Source organism: Phoxinus phoxinus (assembly GCF_949152265.1).
Source record: "Phoxinus phoxinus genome assembly, chromosome: 14".
NCBI lineage: Eukaryota > Metazoa > Chordata > Actinopteri > Cypriniformes > Leuciscidae > Phoxinus > Phoxinus phoxinus.
In genome coordinates this window covers 9392146-9412638 of record NC_136889.1, presented here as the reverse complement: position 1 = coordinate 9412638, position 20493 = coordinate 9392146, and the positions used below count along the sequence as shown (strand labels likewise).

Genomic DNA, 20493 nt, shown 5'->3' with positions numbered 1-20493 from the left:
TAGTAGAGTGTCTTCATCCCTTTATGCATAGCCTACTGTCAATGAATTAGTTCAAATTAAAGTTGCCTGAGTGAAAGTGTATGGCATGTTATCCACTCCATAGGGGGTTCAGTCCACATTGTGTTCAGTCCACATTTAATATAACTTAGCTATCTGTTTATTTGTTTCTTTATTATGCACAATAGTGTAAAAGCACTTTGGGGGGAAAAAACCCGGTGATATGTACAAAGTATTGTCTTTACAGACCAGATTTTATTCAAAAATAAATAAAAGTGCTTTATTGTAAAAAAAATAAAGGGGACTTTTTTAAAGAGTGTTGTATGTCACGTCTGTCATCATATCTCTCTCTCTCTCTCTCACACACACACACACACACACACACACACACACACACACACACACACACACACAGACACACACACAATATATATATATATATATATATATATATATATATATATATATATATATATATATATATATATATATATAAATTCAATGATTATAACTATGATGCTTTGCAAACTTGTGATAGGCCTCTCAAGGTCCACTTCATCTAAAACAAGCTGTTTAATCCGAAAGTGATGTAATAACATTCTTGAAATAACATTAATGCTGCTACTGCAGATGCTTTTTACTTATTTGCACTTATCTGCATAGCCCTTGTTTGAATTGTGCTTATCAACTTATTGCTGCACTTTTGTTGTTTTAATGGTTAATTATGCGAATGACTTGTACTCCACATTCCAATAAAGCTTTTCTATTGCATAGAATGAAAAGCCTTCATGTGCGGATTAGTACTGAAACAACGGTTTCTTCAGTCCTCACAAACCAAGCAGAAAACATAATTAGAGAACATAATCCAGGCCCATGCTTTTCCAGCCCTTCATTCCCTCAATCACCCCATAACCTTCTACATCCCATAAGCACACACAGTTTTATGATCTCTTTAGGTAGGACGGGGGAGTCTGGACTTCAAATTTTTTTTTTAAGCTGCATGGTTTTGTTTGAACAGATGTGAATGTTAGACAGATCTGAAACCTGAGTGGTGTATATAACCTATATGATTATGTGTGACGAAGAGATGGCATCTGGATTTCTGAACGCTTCTGTTGAGGACGTTTATGGTGAAAAGAGCGCTTTCTCACAAACAGAACACAATATTGTCGCTACATACCTCATCACAGCAGGTAAATACCAGTGGTTGTGTGTATAGGCTACCTGTTGTATTTGATGTTAGCAATTAGCTATAATTTAACTGAAACTTTTAAATAGCCTAACTAATTTAATAATTATCAAGTCACAATTTAATAACCTAATTTTTTGAATTGGCATATCTTCCCATTAAGTAAGAGTTTAGTAAGCCAAATGCCAAGAATTGCCTTTAGGGCCTAAACAGAAACAAGCTACTCTGAACTTTTTCTGTCTAACTGCTGGCTAGGTTATCTTAAAAATATGAACAAATAATTTAATAGAACATTTGTTCAAAGTTATCTGGTTTTTAATAATGTTCTCAAAATGTTAGCATAAAAATGTTAATTGGGCCTACACCAATCAAGGAACTTTTTTTCTTTTCTAACATTTTAGTTTAGCCTAATATATATTGTGTGTAAAGTTATCTGGTCTTCAATGTTCTCAAATTGATAGCACAAAGAAAAGTTTACATTGATTACGGAGGCTATTTTTTACGTTTTAGTTGGACAAATTGTCTAATGTTCTGAAAAGGTTCTCTCAAAGTTATGAAAAAAAACATTCTTCCGGTAGCCTAACGAAAATATAACATTCGTTCAAAGTTATCTGGTCTTTAACAAAGCCTGCTGTTCTCAGTCTAGTTATCGTTCATGGGATGTTTTTCTGAAATATTTTAGTCGGACGTTCGTGTAATGTTTTTTTTATTTATTATTATTATTATGTTAGCCTACTGCTTGTTTCAGAACGTTCAGAGAACAATCAAAAGTAACGTTGCCAAAAATAATTTCTAAATTTAATAGAAATGTTCCCTTAACTCTTGTAAAACCAAGTTGTTGGGTTTTTTTTTTTTTTAGTTAGTTTTTTTTACATTTTTAAAAATTTACATTTTAAACATTCAGAAAATAACGTTTTCATAATTTAATGGGAACCTTAGCTAAATGTTCTTAAAATGTATTTTTGTTAGCTGGGTAGGCTTAAATTCAGGACAATGTTTTTAAGCATTCCTTGGAACTGCCATTTACAGATTCAGCCAGGCGTGAGGCAGTGTGAGATAACCAGCAGGGGTGTGTTTAAAATGGGAAACTGAAAACGGGAAATGTTTAAAATGGACATGAAATATGTGTGTGAGACAATGTCTTTGTGTCCACAGATGTCTTAAAGGGATAATTCATCCAAAAATGAACAATTTTGTCATCATTTACTCACCTTAAAGTTGTTTCAAACCTGTATGAGTCTGTTCCAAACCTGTAAGAATATATTTTATAGAATGATGCTAGCCATTAACATTCATAGTACAAAAAAATACTATGGAAGTCAATGGCTACCGTCAACTTTTGATTACCAACATTCTTCAAAATATCATATTTTGTGTTCAACAACAGAAGAAAGAAACTCATACAGGTTTGTAACAACACGAAGGTGAGTAAATGATGACAACATTTAAATTTTGGGGGAAACTATCCTTTTAACCTCCTGCTCTCTCTGTCTGTGTCTTTTTCTATCTCTATCAGGAGTGGTCAGTCTGACTAGTAACATTGTGGTGCTGCTGATGTTTGTGAAGTTCAGAGAGTTGCGTACTGCCACAAATGCTATCATCATTAATCTGGCTTTCACTGACATTGGCGTAGCCGGTATTGGTTACCCCATGTCAGCAGCCTCAGACTTGCACGGGAGCTGGAAATTTGGCTACATGGGCTGCCAGGTGTGCACCTCCTACTTTTCATCAAACACAGTCATTTTGATTGTAATTAAGCAAAATTGCAAATATAGTCATGGCTAAGTAGCATTGTTAGGGGACAATGATGAGTAAGAGTGTCCTAAAGCACACATGTTCTTAGTAGTTTTACAACCTGAACTAACCTTGCATTATATTTATAATATTTTAACAAAATCGTTTCACTACTTTTTTCCTCTGAAGACATACCAATAAAAGATAAGTGCTAGATATTAAAATATTTGAGACACACATTTTCATTAAAACATAAAATCTCATTATTTTTTGCTTAATTCCACTAGAACATACTTTCTTGCATAACAATAGCAGAACTTGTTGCCTCTGTTACAGATCTATGCTGCCCTGAATATATTCTTCGGAATGGCCAGTATTGGGCTGCTCACTGTGGTTGCCATTGACCGATACCTTACCATATGTCGATCTGATGTAGGTATGAATCTGTCCATACAACTGCCTAAATGAAATATGAACCACTAAGGACCATCATTGACTTAGTGGAGGGTCAATGTCACTTGTGCCAAATGCTGTAGGATATCTATTAATGTGTGTTTGTTACAGGACAGAAGCTGTCAACATTGTCATACACACTTCTAATTGTGGCTGCTTGGCTGAATGCTGTGTTTTGGTCAGCCATGCCCATCCTTGGTTGGGCAGGGTATGCCCCTGACCCCACAGGAGCCACATGCACCATCAACTGGAGAAACAATGACGCGTGAGTGAAGATTGATATTACAGGCCAGGCCATATACCCATTTTATCCCTTTATTAATCTTTTATCAGTTTATCCACTCTGAAAAGCTTTTTTTCCTTTAGATTGTGAATCTTAAAAGTGGAGAGGGGATTACAAGTGGGACTAATTCTGTTTGCTTTTAGATCTTTTGTGTCCTACACAATGACTGTGATCATTGTCAACTTCATCCTTCCACTGTCGGTCATGTTCTACTGCTACTACAACGTCTCGGTTACTGTGAAGAGGTTCAAAGTTAGTAACTGCCTAGACAGCATCGACATGGATTGGTCTGACCAGATGGATGTGACCAAGGCAAGCAAATGTATTTAATTTATTTTTGCCATAAAATCCCATTCACATGAGGGTAAATGTAACCATTAACTAAAACTATCAAAAATCAGTTTAAGTAATTGAAATAAAGCTGAAATAAAATAAAATGAATGATATTAAATGAAAATTAGAAATGTTGTCTTGGCAACTTAAAATAAAAATGTACAAAAAAATAAAAAGTAGCCTACTAAAATTACTAAAACTGAAATTATTATAAGTTAAAGCTAAATATAAATATTTTATAAAAACAACAAAATTACTAAACGCAAAGTGAAATTAAAATAAAAACTGAGGGGATGTTTACACAAGATTATTTTCAACTAAAAATGAAAAACTTTTTATGCGTTTTGGCTGTTCACTTGCATGCAGTGACATCGCCAACTACTGGCCTGGCATGCAGTACATCATTGTTATAACATTCCCTAAAAATGTAAAAAAAAAAAAAAAAATGAAACGTCAACGTTGTCAAAACAATCCCTTTTTACACAATCCGCACAAATGAATAAAAACGCTGTATTATCCTACCTGACCAGTAGTTGGCGATGTCAATTTGCAAAGAAAAACTACTCGCCTAAAGACTGAAGGCGTAATGTCACTGTTTTCACAAATACGTGTTTAGTTTACAGAGACGATAAAGGTATGAGTTTCTAAAACTTGCACTTTGAAACCCCGTTTTCGAAAGTTTGTGTTTTCAGGCCCCCAAAACACATCATTTCCCCCCCCATTTTTAGTTGAAAATGGTGTTGTGTAGACGGCCCCCTAATCAAAATATAAATACATACAATAGGCTAATAAGTTTATATAAATACTGCTTGACTGGTTTTGTGTTCCCTCTGGTTTTCGTTAACTTGAATGATTAATTATGTTTTATAGATGTCCGTTATAATGATAGTGATGTTCCTAGCTGCCTGGTCTCCATATTCGATTGTGTGTTTGTGGGCATCATTTGGTGACCCCAAAAAGATTCCAGCTGCAATGGCCATAATTGCCCCACTCTTCGCCAAGTCCTCCACCTTTTACAATCCTTGCATCTATGTCATCACCAACAAAAAGTAAGGCCTCCTTGTCCCATCTTTGTTGTCACTTTCTTTCCTTTTCTTTCCTTACTAATAAGTTGCATTTGTTGACTGCAGGTTCAGGAGAGCCATCATTGGAATGTTACGATGTCAGACACGACAGCGAATGAATATTACCAACCAGCTTCCAATGACAGTGTCTTCTGTGCCACTCAACCCATAAATCAAGAGAAAATCAGATATTTAAACATTCACAAAACATCAGCGCTGGACGCTTTCTGTCTGCTCCACTGTTTTAACACCATTAGGGCACGATTACTTTGCAGTCTCAGACGAATGTAACGTGTTCTTATACAATGGATATGGTTCCTGCAACTGGCATTGCCTTCTTTTAACCTTACTATTCAGTATCTAATCTGATGCTTGTTACATTATGTCTGCTGCAAATCTTGTGAAATTGCTGTTCTTGATATTGCATGTACTCAAAATGTTTTCATTTGAATAAAAACAATTACACAATGATTTGTTTTAAAGATGTCTATAATGTTTCTATTTTCTTTCTAAAATGTGTCAAATTTAAGCATCCTTTATGACATTTATTTCACATTTACACATTTTACAGATCATGAATTTGATGTGTACTGCAACACATTAAATAAAGAAACAATGTACAGTGCCTAAGGATTTGTAATGCCCAAGAAAATATATTTTTTAAACTGTCATGGCAACAGAATCCAAGACTATTTTGTCAGAAGAGTGTTTTCAATTATGGCTCTTAGCTAAAGATTCATTGTCAAGCTGCCCTGAGCAATTCACTGACAAATTTTAAAAAAAATAGCTGGGAAAAACTGTTCTGACGCTGGACCCTTCCAGCATCAGGACACATTGTTCTCCAGCCAGACCCGGATCTCCTCCTGATTCCGTCGCATCCATTCAATATTGTTCTTCACAGTCTCTAATGCCTGCTTCCTGGACATCTCACCTGCCCCTGCATTTGGGTTCAGGGCAAAAAAGTGCTCCATCTAAAAGGAAACCAATTTGTGACAGTCAAACACTGAGAAGTTTTGCACAAAAGTGCATTAAAATCCCAAATCTACTAAGTAGTAAGCTAGTGTTCCATTCCAAACACAGCCTTTGTGTCTCACCTTCCATAGCAGCAGCTCGGTGTTGTACGTACTAGTAATTCTGGACGGCAGACGGCCCAAGTTCCTGTCATTGATAGTATATCTAAAACAGACATGAGATCATATAGAACATTGTTATTTTCAATAAGGAGAAAACTGATTTTCCCTGTTCCTTTCAACTGTTAGATGAACTAACCTGTTCACTAGGTAATCCCAGTTGAGCGTCATCCATTCCCAGGCCATAGTTTTGCCATATTTGTTGCGTGACACGTATTGCACTAGACTAAACACATCTTGACTTCTCACAATGTTTTCATCTTTAGTGGCTTCAAGCAACCTGTTACAAAAGAAAGAAATTATTTATTGAGTGCTAGTTTACAATTACAAAGGCCCTGTTTACACCAGCTATTAAGATGTGGTTTGGTCGACCGGATCACATGTAGACGAGGGAGACACATTCCAGTTTATTCCCGTCTCTTTTGTCCAATTTCAACCACTTATGTTAGAATGACAGTGCTTGGTACATTTTTTCATCAAACCAAACTTGGGTCTTCAGCCGACAAAGTTTAAAAGCCTTCTGACTAGCGCGCTTCCCATGTTGTTTACGCGTTTGGTCAATAGGCGGAGAGTAATGTCTTGTGTACACCTTAAACACCTGTAATGTTTAAACACATTCGACCACGTAAGAGTCTACACAACGAAAGCAATCTGGTCGAATGAGTTTTCAACTACCTCTGAAAGTGGTCGAAAGTGCTCAAAAGCTCAAAATGTTATAGACCCTGTTTACACCTGTATTTAGCGTCGAGGATTGTGATCCGATTGACCAAAATGCATCTTAGGTGTAAACAGAGTTTTTTTTGGTGCATTTAGGCTGTGAGTTAGTCAACTGTCGGTGAAATAATCTGAAGCAGTATCAGTATTTTTTCAGAGAACAATGGATAATCAAAAAAAGTAAAAAATGCAGGGCAGGGACTTGGTTCTATGCGTCGTTATTGATTGGATTCTGAGATGTGGGCGTTGCAACTCACAAAAATAAATGTGAGTTGCAGTTGATTGTGCAGTGTTTAAGTGATTGGAAAAGTTCATCATACGTCACAAAAGAGAAGTCTTTAATTTTTACAGGATGAGTTACGGTTAAGGTTGGGATCTGGTTTAGGGTTAGTTACTTGTAATTATGTATAATTTACTGTTATCACTATAGTAAATACATGTAGTAAAGTGTAACTACTGTACGTCACTTTAAAATAAAGTGTTACCCAAAACAATAAAAAATAAATAAGCATGTATGTGTAAGAATCACGCACAGTAAAATCTATATCATGCATTTCATGTCGACTTTAATTCTGCACTGTGAAGAGGGAGATTACCTATGAAGGAGAGTGACATTTTCTACTGAAGCCAGGCCGTAGAGCAGCTTGTCTTTCTCCTGGGCGAGAGAGGCAGAGAGATACTTCTGGAACATGATTTCCCAGCTCCGTTCTGATTTTGAGTTCCTCATCCCGTATCGGTACACCAACAACCGTAAGTTGACAGCCACACTGCTGCTCCCCAATCAGAGAAAGAGCCTCTTTGATACACTGACTCTGAGTGGACCACTATACATCCTGTGAGGTATTTATGTATGAATGTGATTACCTTATTGTTCCATCAATCCATTTATTGAAAATGTCAGATGCTTGGTCGAGAGCTTCCTGGTCACTCATCTGACATGCAAGACCTAAAACTGTCTCCCTCAGCAGCCTGTACAGGAAAAAAGCGGGAAAAAGACATTCAGGGGGCGTTTACACCACACCGGTTTCAACTAAAAATGGAAAACTTTTTGTGTGTTTTGGCCGTTCATTTACAAGACAACAGTGTTTTGGGGGCCTGAAAATGCAAACCTTTGAAAACGGGTTTCAAAGTGCAAGTTTTTTAAATGATACCATTATCGTCTCTGTGTAAACTACTAAAACACACATTTGTGTGTATTTTGTGTTCAGTCTAAATAGGCATGCGCGCGCACTTGACAACCAAAACAACAAAGTGACATCGCCAACTACTGGCCTGGCATGCATATGATAATACAACGTTTTAGTTGCGGATTTGTGGGAACAGGGACCGTTTTAATAACGTTGTCATCCGCAACATTTTTCACAAATGCAAAGGAAAAACTTTTATTTTTTTAGTACATCGTTGTCATGTAAATGTACCCAAGGTTTGTCAAGATTTACATTTTTTTTTAAAAATATATATTATATATATATATATTTTTTTTTTTTTACCTGAAAATTAACCGTTTTAAGATTATAAAAATATAATAACAAAAAAGTTAAATGAAGAAAAAATATTTAAAGTCAGCATGATACAGAAGTTGCGATAGTCTTTTCTTTCCTATTGTGACATTTCTGAGTGAAACGGCTTCTCGAAGAAGACAAAATGTAGGACGGGACATAATTTGGTCAATCAGGAATTGATTCGTTATCGTTTGCTATTCCTGTTATCTAATTTGAGTGACAGGTTGTCAGTAAACACATAATCAGAAGATGTCGCTGCAAGAGGGAGGGGAAGTTATTTTGATTAATGATTACGAGGGCACATGAATTAAAAATAATAATAATGATCTGCACCTGTGATAAAGCTTTTATAATGAATACTGCAATATTCCATGAAGAAAATAAGAAATGTCCATTTTGAATTCATGGTGACTAAAATTCTGAATTTCAGTAATAAAAAACAAAAAAATTGGTCAAGTAACTTTTTGTATAGATCATCAGATGTTCTTTAGAACACATCATGTGGAGCAATGCTGCTGTCATTAAAGCAAAAAGAGGATGAAACAAACTAAGTCTAAGTCATTACATTTTTAAAACTTTTTCATCAAATTGTTGTGAAAATGTATTAAATTAGAAAAGAATGCAAAATAGAAGAATTTCCACTGTATATGTGCGTATACGTACACACACACACACCGCACAATTTCTCACCGCTCTGTTTGGGTCCCCTCATCATTCCACCCAAGCTCTCTGGATATCTTCTGCACATGGTCACGGAAGAGTTCCTAAACATGATTTTAAACAGAGCATATGAAAAACAGAGTATTTAAAATAGTAACATCTTGCAAATATTTATATAAAGAATATCAGCTATAAATCTCCCGCTTGGAATAAGACCAGCTTTTTTTGTTTTTTTACATAAGGACTGTTCTCATGCCCTGGTAGTGAAGACTTTGGGATCCAACCTGGAATTTGGGGTACAGCACTGTGTCATCAGCCAGCATGTCTCTGACGTAGGAGATAGAAGTATATACTCGATCCCACACAATATACTCAGTTTCATTGGCCAGATATCTTGTTAAGTTGAAGGCATTTCCATAATTGACAATATCTGCCCTGTTAATGAAAAACAAAAGGCAGCACTTTCAAGTATGACATTCTTACTTTCTGACCTCCACTATAACCATAAAAAGCTGTGCTGTCAAATCATCTCAAATTCATTTTTATTTTTTTTATTTTCACTGTCAGCATGTCGAGATTAAAAGCGTTCTGCAGTTGGAAAATGTTTTTTACGAACTCACCGTCCAAATGCAAATACATCATCAATGTAGCTGCTTCGATCAGTTGCATCATACACCTAAAAAAAGAAAAAGAAAAGAAAAGATAAGCATCATGTGAGTTTATATATTTTATCACACGACTCTGCAGAACATCTTTGCTCTGATTGGCCAATCGCAATATCACTCCGTCGTCCGTGGTACTTTCCTCTCTCACAGCAGGTCTATGCTCACACTGCGGTCCGCGGACAATCTCATTCAGTTTCAAACACAATTGGCGCCATCTAGCGTCAAGTATTGTCTGTAAGTATAAATTACCTCAGGCGAATTAAGAATTTATTTTACTGTAACATTGTTACAGTGTCTGTCTGTCTTGTTGCTAGGCTTATTGTTGTACGTTATAGGGGACTACTTTTTTTTATTAGCGTAAGCTAAAACTACCCTTTTCACAGACGTTTTCTTTTTCTTTTTTTTAATGTATACATTCATAACACTATACTTTGTATTATATTTCATTTGCATCAAATGATCAAAAATAGTTAACGGTGCTGTGAGGGTGTTTCTCACTCAGCGGCTGGAAGTAGGCCTAGGTGACAGTAAAAATAGACATAGGCTATTTCTCTCTTCTGACTGCCGTTATCGATCTCTCTCTATTTTTTCCTCTTTTTGAAAGTTGTGAAAACACTATTGTGGAGTTTTTTGCTATTTGAGCAAATTGGAACTCACAAAATATATATATTTCATTTAGTCTCTCACGACTTCTGCTTCTGAGAAACTCGTAGGCTAAATGTGAAAATGGTATATTAAAGAGAAAGAAATATTAACGATAATACCTTATAATCTGTGAAAAGTTGCTCAGCAATAGTGCTCCACACAGTGTCGTGGTGATTTACTCGATAAAAGCCCATATGGTCTTTGTTGACTTTGATAAGACCATCGGTTGCAGGGGAGTATTCCGCAATGACTGCCTCTAAATAAACACAGGCCAGAAATTAATTACACAGCAGAATACCTCAATTAAAATAACTTATTTCTCAGTGTCAAAAAACAGTCTAAGCATATTATATTGTTAACCTGTTTTGTCAAATAAGAAAGAGTTGTTTTTGGAGTTGAGTGTGCTCCATTTCACAGGAATGGTCCATTTGTATCTGTGGGACAAGAGATCATTGTGAACTAATGAACTTTTCCGTGTGCCAAATCAAATGAGATAAGAAGAATCAGAGGTGAGTTCAGTTCATTATCTGTGTTCCTGTGAAGAATAATGATAATTATTATTTGTAAAAATAAGATAAGGATGACGCATGTAAAGAATAGATCAGTGCTTTTCAATTCATGGGTTGTGAGTGACTGTAAAATGAGTTGTATGTTCTGAGTTGTATTATGGACAGTAAGAATAAACCAATCATATAATTAAGAATTTGAAAGGCAAAATACATTGCCTTTTAAAAGGTAGGACAAAAACGCTTTCCATGTCTTTTGTTGTTGACGTCAAAGGCTGTGCATTTGTTTAACGGTATTTTGGTGCAAATTCATCTGTCACTTGGCAGTATGGTGAACACAATATTTGATAGTGTGCATTTTCCTAATCTGCACATGCCATGTTACTTTTGCAAATTGTTGGGCCTATGTGGTTCATGGTCATATTATTGAATTCCAGAGTTTGATACCACAGACATTTTTGAGGTAGAGGGATGTGGGAATATCATCAGGCTCACCCCAGGGGAGTGGTGGGTTGACTGGGGTCAGCATTGGGGTCCAGGAGGAACCTGTTCTGGATGAGTTTCGCTTCAGTGTCTGTGATGGTCAGATTCAGAACAGGATAACCCATCTGCTTGGTCCATGTGTCCATAATGTCTGCCACAGGTAAGTCACTCACCTAAAGTATGACCCAAGATATATTTAATAGGCATATATCTAAATAGTTTGCAGACAAAAATGTATTAAATTAATGTATTAAATATCTGCATAAATTTATTCAAACAAATGAATGAAAGCTAGTAGACATGTCGTTGCAAAGTTATAGAATTTGAAAGTGGACTATCGAAATAAAGTGTAACCCATATTTTTCCCTAAATGTGTCACGGCATGTGGTTGCTTATAATATATTTATAAGCATTAAAACGGCAAGGTATGACCAATAAAAGCTATTTACATCTTCCATGGCTTTCCAAAAGTCTGCAGTCTTAGCATTCTGGAAGGGGAAGTTTTTTAGATATTGCTGTGGTAAAAAAAGAAAGAGGTTTTATTTAAGATAAAAGTGTGGAGTCATTGGAAAATGTTTGTAAAAAGTGAGGCGCCTTACTCGACATCCATCCCTAAATGTGTCACGGCCAAGCAAGTCCTCCAGCATACGTAAAATAGAAGCGCCCTAAAGCAGAATGAGATTAGAGCGACCAATAGCAAAAAGAGTTAATAGAGCATCACTAGGTTAGGTATCACTGAATTTACCTTGTTATATGAGATGGCATCGAACACGGATGTGATCTCAGCAGGGCTGGACACATCCACAATAATTGGATGGGAAGAGAGAAGAGCATCATCGACCATGACAGGAAAAACATCATTGATAAGCATGATGTCGCGCTGGGAACACAGGATGAATTTGGCATAAACATGGCATCTAGCCTCAATGAGATTGGATGGTTTCAGAGAGATGTTGCCCATTTAGGAAAACATTTGAATGATTCAGGCATGTGCTCACCATTCCCCAGTCAGTCTCGGCTTGTTCCACTCCCACATACTCAAAAAAGCTGGCAAAGCCCTCGTTCAGCCACAAGTCATCCCACCAGTCCATAGTCACAATATTTCCAAACCACTGCAGATTAAAGACAAAACAAGGGCTGGTTGTATAAACTGCTTAGAATAGTCTAAAAATTTTGTCATCTATTTTTTTCTTCAAGACTGGTCCTAACTTTTTATTTAATCGGTTACATAAAATGGTAGTTTGATCTAATTTGAATTGGAAAATGAAGACGGATTGCCTCTTGTCTAACTGCTATTCGGTCAAACTATACTGTAGCTCTTAAAACACAGTATTGACATAGTGGCTACGTTTATGCAACTGGCCACATTTCCTTAAATGGTAGACCCTAAATACCTCATGCGTATGCAGCCCTATATTGTTCCTGTAACTGTGCCTTTAATAAAACGTGTTTATTCAAAGTTAAAAAGAAACATGTTTCAAGGATTCAATACTCAAACTATGCAACCAAAGTCAGCAGCAGCATAATGAAAGCTCAACAAAAAGTGAATGTCTTTACAAGGAAATAAGTTACAAATGATCTAAATTACATCATGATTTTAGACCATCTATAAAAGGTTTCTACAGTTCTATTATAATATGACATGTTTAGCCCTGTGTAACTTCTGATTGTTTTTGGATTCTGCTTCCAACAACCTTGGACCTGGCCATAAAAAGCTAATCTTATCAGTGTACAATGTGACTGCATGTCATTATCCTAAAAAACATCACTGCGTTGGATGTTTCTGAGAGGGTGTAATATGTAACTGTGTGCTAGTAATCTTTATGGTAATCATATTTTTCTCTGTCAGTCTTGTAACTGTAAATCGGCCTGATAAATGCAGCCTCTTTGATGGATATTGCAGTTACTGGAAGCAGTAAAATGAGATGCAGGCTCAGTACAGGGTGTTCTGCCAAGGCCTGTTCTGAAGTGTGACTGATGATGTATATGCTGTTGTCCTCGCTCTGCGCAGTGTCCTGGACAGAGAACCTATAGTGTGCTTTAAAGCACTGCTTGCTTCGAATTATATTAAAGCTGCAGTCTGAATATGATACATGATGCTATAGCTTCACAACTCGTAATCTTTCAGTGATTATCATTAGACCAGATATGTGATAGGGTTAGTAACCTGGTGAACAAGCTCATGCGCAATGACACTGGCCACTCGCTGTTTGTTGATTGAAGAGGACTCCTTCTCATCGAACAGCAGGTTGGTTTCTCTGTAAGTAATCAAACCCCAGTTCTCCATCGCTCCTGTCCCAAAGTCTGGGATTGCTATCTTATCTGCAGCAGGAACAGAATACATCCTATATTCCTTTGTCACAATAATTATAGCATATAAAGACATGATATAAATCAGTTGATAAGATAAAATACGATATAAATCATGATTCGGTGCCTTTTGATAAGATAAGTTTGTTTCAAATCGTATAAGGGTAAATGACAAAAAAGTGGTCAAAGATATTTTTTTATAAAATTTTAATTTTAAAATTAAAAGGGGTAAAATTTTAATAAATTAAAATATATATATATATATATATATATATGTAACAATTAAAAAATGTGCTCTATGTATTCATTTTGGTTACATCTGATTTTGAAAAAAATTATTATTCCCTTTTCAAGAAAAGCTTAAATTCAATGAAAAGTTATAATATTTTCCTTACACCTGGCAAGAAGATACACTTGTACACTTAAACTTTCAGAAATATTTTTAAATATATATTAAATGTAATGTTAAACACTTTTTTCAAACAAATATCATTAGGCTACCGATTAATTCATAAATATCCCCCACATTTTGGGGGAATTGCACCACATGACATTTCACAACCTGAAAAAAGTCAAATTGACAGTACATCATTTTTTTCCTGTGTTTTGGTCACACCACATGACAAGACTTACAAATATTATTAAGTAATAAATATGTTAAAATATTTATGTTTAGACAATCATGAAAAATAATGTCCACTTACAGTAATTACTTAACAAGGGTTTCTTTTGAGAATTTACATTTTTTTTTCCCTTCATTGTGATATTGGGATAGTTTAAAATGAATATGAAAATACATTTAAATTCAGAAATTAAAAAAAGGCTAATCATTAAAGAGTTGTATTCAAGTTATTATATGAATTGGTTTTATGTATTTTTTTAAATAAATGAATAGATCAAGGAAATAATTATTATTAATAATGATGATGATACTACTAATATGATATTAAAAATTGTGAAAATGTATCTGCTGATTTACCAAGTTTCTCTATAGAATAGTCCATGTCAAAATACTCCTCAAAGTAATCGAATATGATCTTTGTGACATTTGCAGCATATTCAGTGGTTGAGAGCTGCAAAGGCTGAGCATAAATCCTCAACTGTCAGGAGAGAAAGAGATGAATAATGAAAATCCACAGAGGTTTCAATGTTCCGACTGTTAGGAAATATTCAGTAAATCCTGGTTTAGAAGAACAAACAGGGAAAGAAAATGTCTTACTGGTATTCCTCTTTTCGACGTTCGCTCCACATATCTGAACTGGTGCACCGCAAAACATACCAGATAGGTGCTCATCTTTACAGATTTTTTAAAGGAGGTTTTTGTCTTTTTATCTGACACTTTCTCTGTGTTCTGTGAAAGAGAGATAAAAGATGTGTTTAAAAGTGTTAAATTAGATTAATATCTAATATACAGTTGTGGTCAGAATTATTGGAACCCCTGGTAAATATGATCAAAGAGGGCTGTAGAAATAAATCTGCATTGTTTATCCTTTTGATCTTTAATTAAAAAAAAAAGGCACAAATCTAAAATTTCATTGAAGTAAAATAAATGAAAGTGGGGGGAAAACACATTATGAAATAAATGTTTTTCTCCAAAACATGTTGGCCACAATTATTGGCACCCCTAGTAAAATATCTCTAAAGTGTATTCCTACTAATATTACACTTTTTTTAAGCACACCGGGGTGACTAGGAATATGAAGTTGTTTTACTATGACTTCTTGTATCACAGGAATATAAATATGAGGAAACACAAAGGCCAAATTCTCTTAATCATCCATCACAATGAGTAAAACCAAAGAATATAGTTCTGATGTGCAGCAAAAGATTGTTGAGCTTCACAAAATAGAAAGTGGCTGTAAGAAAATAGCTAAAGCATTGAACATTCCCATTTCCACCATCAGGGCAATAATTAAGTAGTTCCAATCAACTGGAGATGTTACGAATCTGCCTGGAAGAGGACGTGTGTCTATATTGTATATGCACGGTGAGGAGAGCCCGATCTCACGAAAGTGCGTATGACGAATGTTATTTCTCGTGCCATTTATACACCAAAAATAGTTTTTGCGTGGATATGATACGCACTTTATGGCGTGTAATATGCACGCACTCCCCACCCCTAATCCTAAGGGTTTTCAGTGCGTAGGCCTATAGCATATGCACGCAAAAAAATTTTTTGCCATATAAATGGTACGAGAAATAACATTCGTGGTATAGATACGCACTTTCATGAGATCGTGTTGGTGAGGAGGAGAGTTTGAGTGTCAAAGACATCACAGATGAAGAATTGAAGAGAAGTTGAGTCTTGGGGTCAGCATGCCTAATAATAAAATAAAAAACATCAAACAACCCCTACATCACCACATGTTGTTTGGGAGGGCTTCGAGAAAAATCATACTTCCTCATCCAAAAACAAACTTCAGCATATTCAGTTATCAGATATGACTGGACCTTCGAAAAGGGAGTGGTTTCTAGTCAGATGAAACTAAAAAAAGAGCTTTTATTGCAGCAAACACACTAGATGGGTTTAGTGCAATGCAAACAGAGATAAAAAGTCCTGGACATCTTGTTCAGAAACATGGTATCATGGATTCTAGCAAATACCAACAGATAAAAACATTAAAACCTGACAGCCTCTGCAAGAAATCTAATAATGGGCCATGGTTGGATCTTCCATCCAACACAAACATCAAAATCAACACGACAATGTGTCACTGAGCACAAAATTAAGCTACTGCCATGACCGTCCCAGTCACCTGACCTGAACCCTATAGAAAAAGAATGGGAGATGAACTGAAGAGGAGAAGCACCAACATGGATCTGGGAATCTGAAGGATCTGGAGAGATTCTGTATGGAGGAATGGTCTCTGATCTCTTGTCAGGTGTTCTCCAAAACTCATCAGGCATTATAGGAGAAGACTCAGAGCTGTTGTTTTGGCAAAAGGAGGTTGCAAAAAGTATTTAAATAATTATTGAAGAAGAGCATTTATTTCATAATGTGATTTACCCCCGTTTCAATTCTTTTACTCCAATGAAAGGTTAGATTTTTGCAACACTTAAAAAAAGAAAGAAAGATCAAAAGGATAAACAATGCAGATTTATTTATTTAAGCCATCTTTGATATCTACCATAACTACCAGGGGTGCTAATAATTCTGACCACAACTATCATCTAAAGATCTTAATTTACCAAAACCATAAAGACCACACACTTGCACATAAGTTAACACACTAGCAGACTGATGGTACAATTCTTGGTTTAAAAGTTCAAGTTCTACAAGCTGTTTTTAAGAGCAGCAGGGGAATATACCTCCACAGGCATGTTGGACAGCGCTTCATATGCACTGTCATGGGTGATGGAGATTGTGTAGGTGGCCTTTTTGTTGGGCTCATCAAAACATGGAAAAGATTTACGAGCGTCTGTGGGTTCATGGTCTGTTGCAGCGATTTTCCTATAAAAGATCAGAGGGGTTCAAAAAATTAAATAGGGGTTTACGTTTACCCCATTAACCGTGGGGAAAGTCCAACCACATTTTCATTAACATATAATCAAGTTTGATTATGGCTAAATTAAACTTGCTGCCTGTGTGCAACAAAATTGTTTTTGGTGGCCTCTGGAGTTTTGCCCGTGCAAATGCTATAAACAAAACAAAAAGTGAATACAATTTACATTGATAAACATAGTCAATTCCTGTATAGTGTGATTTTTAGTTCTTCGACATCATAGATAATAAAGACTTGTTTGTTGATCATATGATATGATAGATGATTATGTGATCACCCGTGATACATGAGTAGCTATTTCTTAACATATTAGGAATGGCATTCCTATTGCTTGCTTAACTGTTAGTATTTCTCAGTTCTGAAACGGGGAAAAAAAAGAGAGAGAAAAAAACAGAGCAGTGCAGTAATAGTGCTAAAAGCTATATTACTTCATGATTAAATAAGCTTTAGCAGATGTAGATATCTCATTCTTGGCACCTTTCTGCTTTTGTTCCAAGAAATGAGGGTCCAGTTCAGTTCAGTTCAGTTAAAATTTCACACCATTCCCAAATCAGATAAAATACTGTGACCCTATACTTACAGCTTGGCGAAACTCAAGCATGTGTAGGCAGCATTTGTTAAATAACATTGTAATCTCTTTGGGATTTTACACCATTTTTGATATCTCCCTTAGCGACTATAATTCAATTCTCTTTGAAGCAGAGGTCTCATATCTTCTTATCCAAACCGTGGGTTAAATTAAGACATTCAGTCCTGTCTAGTGTTATCTGTTCCCTGTTTACAAATCAGAGGAGCTGAGATGTACAGTAATTGTGAAAACATGTAGATAAATAAGTTTATCTCATTTCTGGGACATGTTGTAATGTGGTAAAGGTCATTTGCATAATTGGGAGGCAGCATTCTCACTGTTGGAGGCCAGCAGTAAATCTCAGAACTGATACATTATACTGATAAATCTCTTTTTCACTGTTACATTAAAATAACCTGGTTAACATCTGAAATTAGTGCAACAATAATAGATCACTTTTACTAGAGTTCAGAGAGATAACCTGGGTCTACTAACCAAGCCAGGTCATCTAAAGGGTAACAAAGTTTTGTAGGACAAGAGTGACAACAGTGCAGATAAAAAAAGTTTCCCATTTGGTGTTGCCTGATGGCCCTGAAATGGTCATGATTGAAAGCTGAGGAACTGTAACATCCTTATTGAAGCGACCTGGTTACTAGTAACTATTACAGCCATACAGTTAAACTCTGTACAGAGCTGTAAAGTACTTGAATAAATGTATTTTATATACTATACGCAAGTATTGTTTTGTTGAATTTGTACCTTACTCGAGTACTACTACTGAAACTGAAAAATTGCACTATATTGCAAATATATACTTTTTACTCTTTATTATTTCATTTAGACCTCAAAAATGCGAAGTACATTTTTTGCAGGTCCTCACAACATAAATCTGTCCTCATTTTGTCCATTTCACTGAGCTTATAAGTCAATAAATAATGCTCCAAACTGATATAGTTAATGAAATCCTTTTCAGTATAAACTCTATTTGGAAACAACATTGGGCATTCAGCCTCAAGAAGAAAAATCTCTATAGCATAGTATTATACCTAGCATGGGGATGAACTTGACTCACTGATCAGTCTATAAAAAACTACTGATCAAACTTCTTTTTTTTCTTTTTTGTTGTGTGGTTCTTTTGGAAATAAATTGTCACTTTTGATCAATTTAATGCCTCCATATTCAATAACAGTGTTAAAGGGATATTTCACCCAAAAATGTAAGCACCATCAAGTTTCAAAACCTGTATTCATTTCTTCTGCTGAACACAAAAGATATTCTGAAGAGTGTCAGTAACCAAACAGTTGATGGACCCCATTGACTTCCATATGGAGGGGAAAAAATACTATCGAAAGTCAATGGGGTCCATTTTTTGGTGAACCATCCCTTTAAAGACATTTATATTGTTAAAAAATATTAGCATTGGAGTAATGATGCTGAAAATTCAGCTCTACCATCACAAGAATAAATACTATTTTAACCTTCATTAAAATATAAAACATTTGTGTTAAATTCCAAAATTATTTTACAATATTACTGTTTTACTACAATAGATGTTTTGATGCTTACTTGGTAACTCCATTTTCCTGATACGTAGTCCTGTAGAAACCAACCAGAGAGCCATTGAGCCAGCCCTGGAAGTGAAGAGTGAGGACGTAGTGCTCGCCTGCACCAGTGACACTCAGCTGCTCGGCCACCTCTACCACCACGTACTCCTGCGGCGTGTACTCGAAGCATTCCTTCACCCTGACAGAGGTCAAGTCGGACAGGCCACTGCGCTGTAATGTGGGCACCGCGGTGACAAAAGTATCTCGGATGTGGAGCCACAGGTGCTGACTGGGCTGCGTCAGGGTCAGATGGATGGACACGCTCCCGGTGTAGGTATCCGTATCGAGGTCGGGCTCCAGATGCAGATCGTAATGGAACGGTACCATGTAGTCAGGTAAGCGGAAATTGTTCCATCCGCCGTTTGTGTTGTCGGATCGTTTGCAGGGACCCCGGTTATCTGGGGGAGTTGTTGGTGATGGTGTTGGAGTTGGTTTGGTTTCATCTTCGGATGAGCAGGTCTTCTGGCTTAAACCAACTCCGAGCCCCACGGCAACACCTGTCACAATGACGGCGGCGCAGATGATAGCAGCATGCTTCCCACGGATAAAGTACCGTTTTTCCTTCTTTTCGAACTCCATACTTTCCATGGCAAGCCGTCAAACACGGACACAAGTGTCAGAATGTGTACAAACACTCAAAGTTCACAAAGTCAGAACACTCTCCCCCTGTGAACCCAAACACACACACACACACTATCCTTGCACTTCCTTTTGCCTCCAAAGAGAGGAAACAGCTGTGTCTAATTCCCAAATGTGTGGACATACGCAGTCCCACACACAATCATGCAGGGCAGCCTGTGGGAGGCTCAGAGGTAAAATCAGGAGTTAAGTTTCACCGCCCTCCAAAAAATTGCTCTGATGTCTGTAATGTCACAGCCACGCGGTTTTCAATGCGTTCACACAGGGAAGTGATTGTCCTCACACTAAATCTCACGCTGATAATGGCAATACATAGGGGACAAGGTTCTGAATTTTTACCGCCCTTCAGTTAAGCATAAATCAAAATATGTTAATCAACAGTCAAAAAGGAATGATCACAAACAAGCATCTGAGAGAGAAAAGTGGGGGAGGGAGGCACAGGAAAGCAGAGTAACGTGGAAAGAGGAAGGGGCTTAAGGGAGAGGAATGTTACGAGGCTGACACGGTTTTA

At 36.4% G+C, this 20493-nt stretch overlaps 2 protein-coding genes across 2 annotated transcripts; one reads left to right on the top strand and one right to left on the bottom strand.

Annotated features, from left to right (window-relative positions):
* The first annotated feature begins 888 nt into the window (after positions 1-888).
* On the top strand, positions 889-5524 carry rrh (retinal pigment epithelium-derived rhodopsin homolog). The gene is made up of 7 exons (XM_079634811.1): positions 889-1190; positions 2703-2893; positions 3257-3356; positions 3485-3638; positions 3800-3968; positions 4860-5038; positions 5120-5524. The coding sequence occupies exons 1-7, from the start codon at positions 1064-1066 to the stop codon at positions 5223-5225; spliced, it is 1026 nt and encodes a 341-aa protein (XP_079490937.1). The 5' UTR covers positions 889-1063; the 3' UTR covers positions 5226-5524.
* enpep (glutamyl aminopeptidase) lies at positions 5525-20375 on the bottom strand. Its single transcript, XM_079634810.1, has 20 exons — positions 19306-20375; positions 16978-17119; positions 14888-15019; positions 14648-14768; positions 13526-13680; positions 12357-12470; positions 12104-12238; positions 11958-12023; positions 11808-11873; positions 11371-11531; positions 10730-10803; positions 10489-10625; positions 9680-9735; positions 9344-9494; positions 9090-9163; positions 7762-7866; positions 7494-7667; positions 6323-6463; positions 6148-6229; positions 5525-6024 (listed from the first exon to the last, which is right to left on the bottom strand). The coding sequence occupies exons 1-20, from the start codon at positions 19929-19931 to the stop codon at positions 5878-5880; spliced, it is 2859 nt and encodes a 952-aa protein (XP_079490936.1). The 5' UTR covers positions 19932-20375; the 3' UTR covers positions 5525-5877.
* Positions 20376-20493: the final 118 nt, after the last annotated feature.

Bases quoted from the DNA above. Each gene is read 5' to 3' on its own strand.
- rrh (XM_079634811.1), top strand. From the start codon at position 1,064: ATGATTATGTGTGACGAAGAGATGGCATCTGGATTTCTGAACGCTTCT. The intron at 2,894-3,256 runs GTGTGCACCTCC...CCTCTGTTACAG, and splicing joins TTGGCTACATGGGCTGCCAG to ATCTATGCTGCCCTGAATAT. The intron at 3,639-3,799 runs GTGAGTGAAGAT...GTTTGCTTTTAG, and splicing joins AACTGGAGAAACAATGACGC to ATCTTTTGTGTCCTACACAA.
- enpep (XM_079634810.1), bottom strand. From the start codon at position 19,931: ATGGAAAGTATGGAGTTCGAAAAGAAGGAAAAACGGTACTTTATCCGT. The intron at 12,239-12,356 runs GTGAGCACATGC...CTGTGTTCCCAG, and splicing joins CCGAGACTGACTGGGGAATG to CGCGACATCATGCTTATCAA. The intron at 9,495-9,679 runs GTGAGTTCGTAA...TTTCATTAACAG, and splicing joins GATGTATTTGCATTTGGACG to GGCAGATATTGTCAATTATG.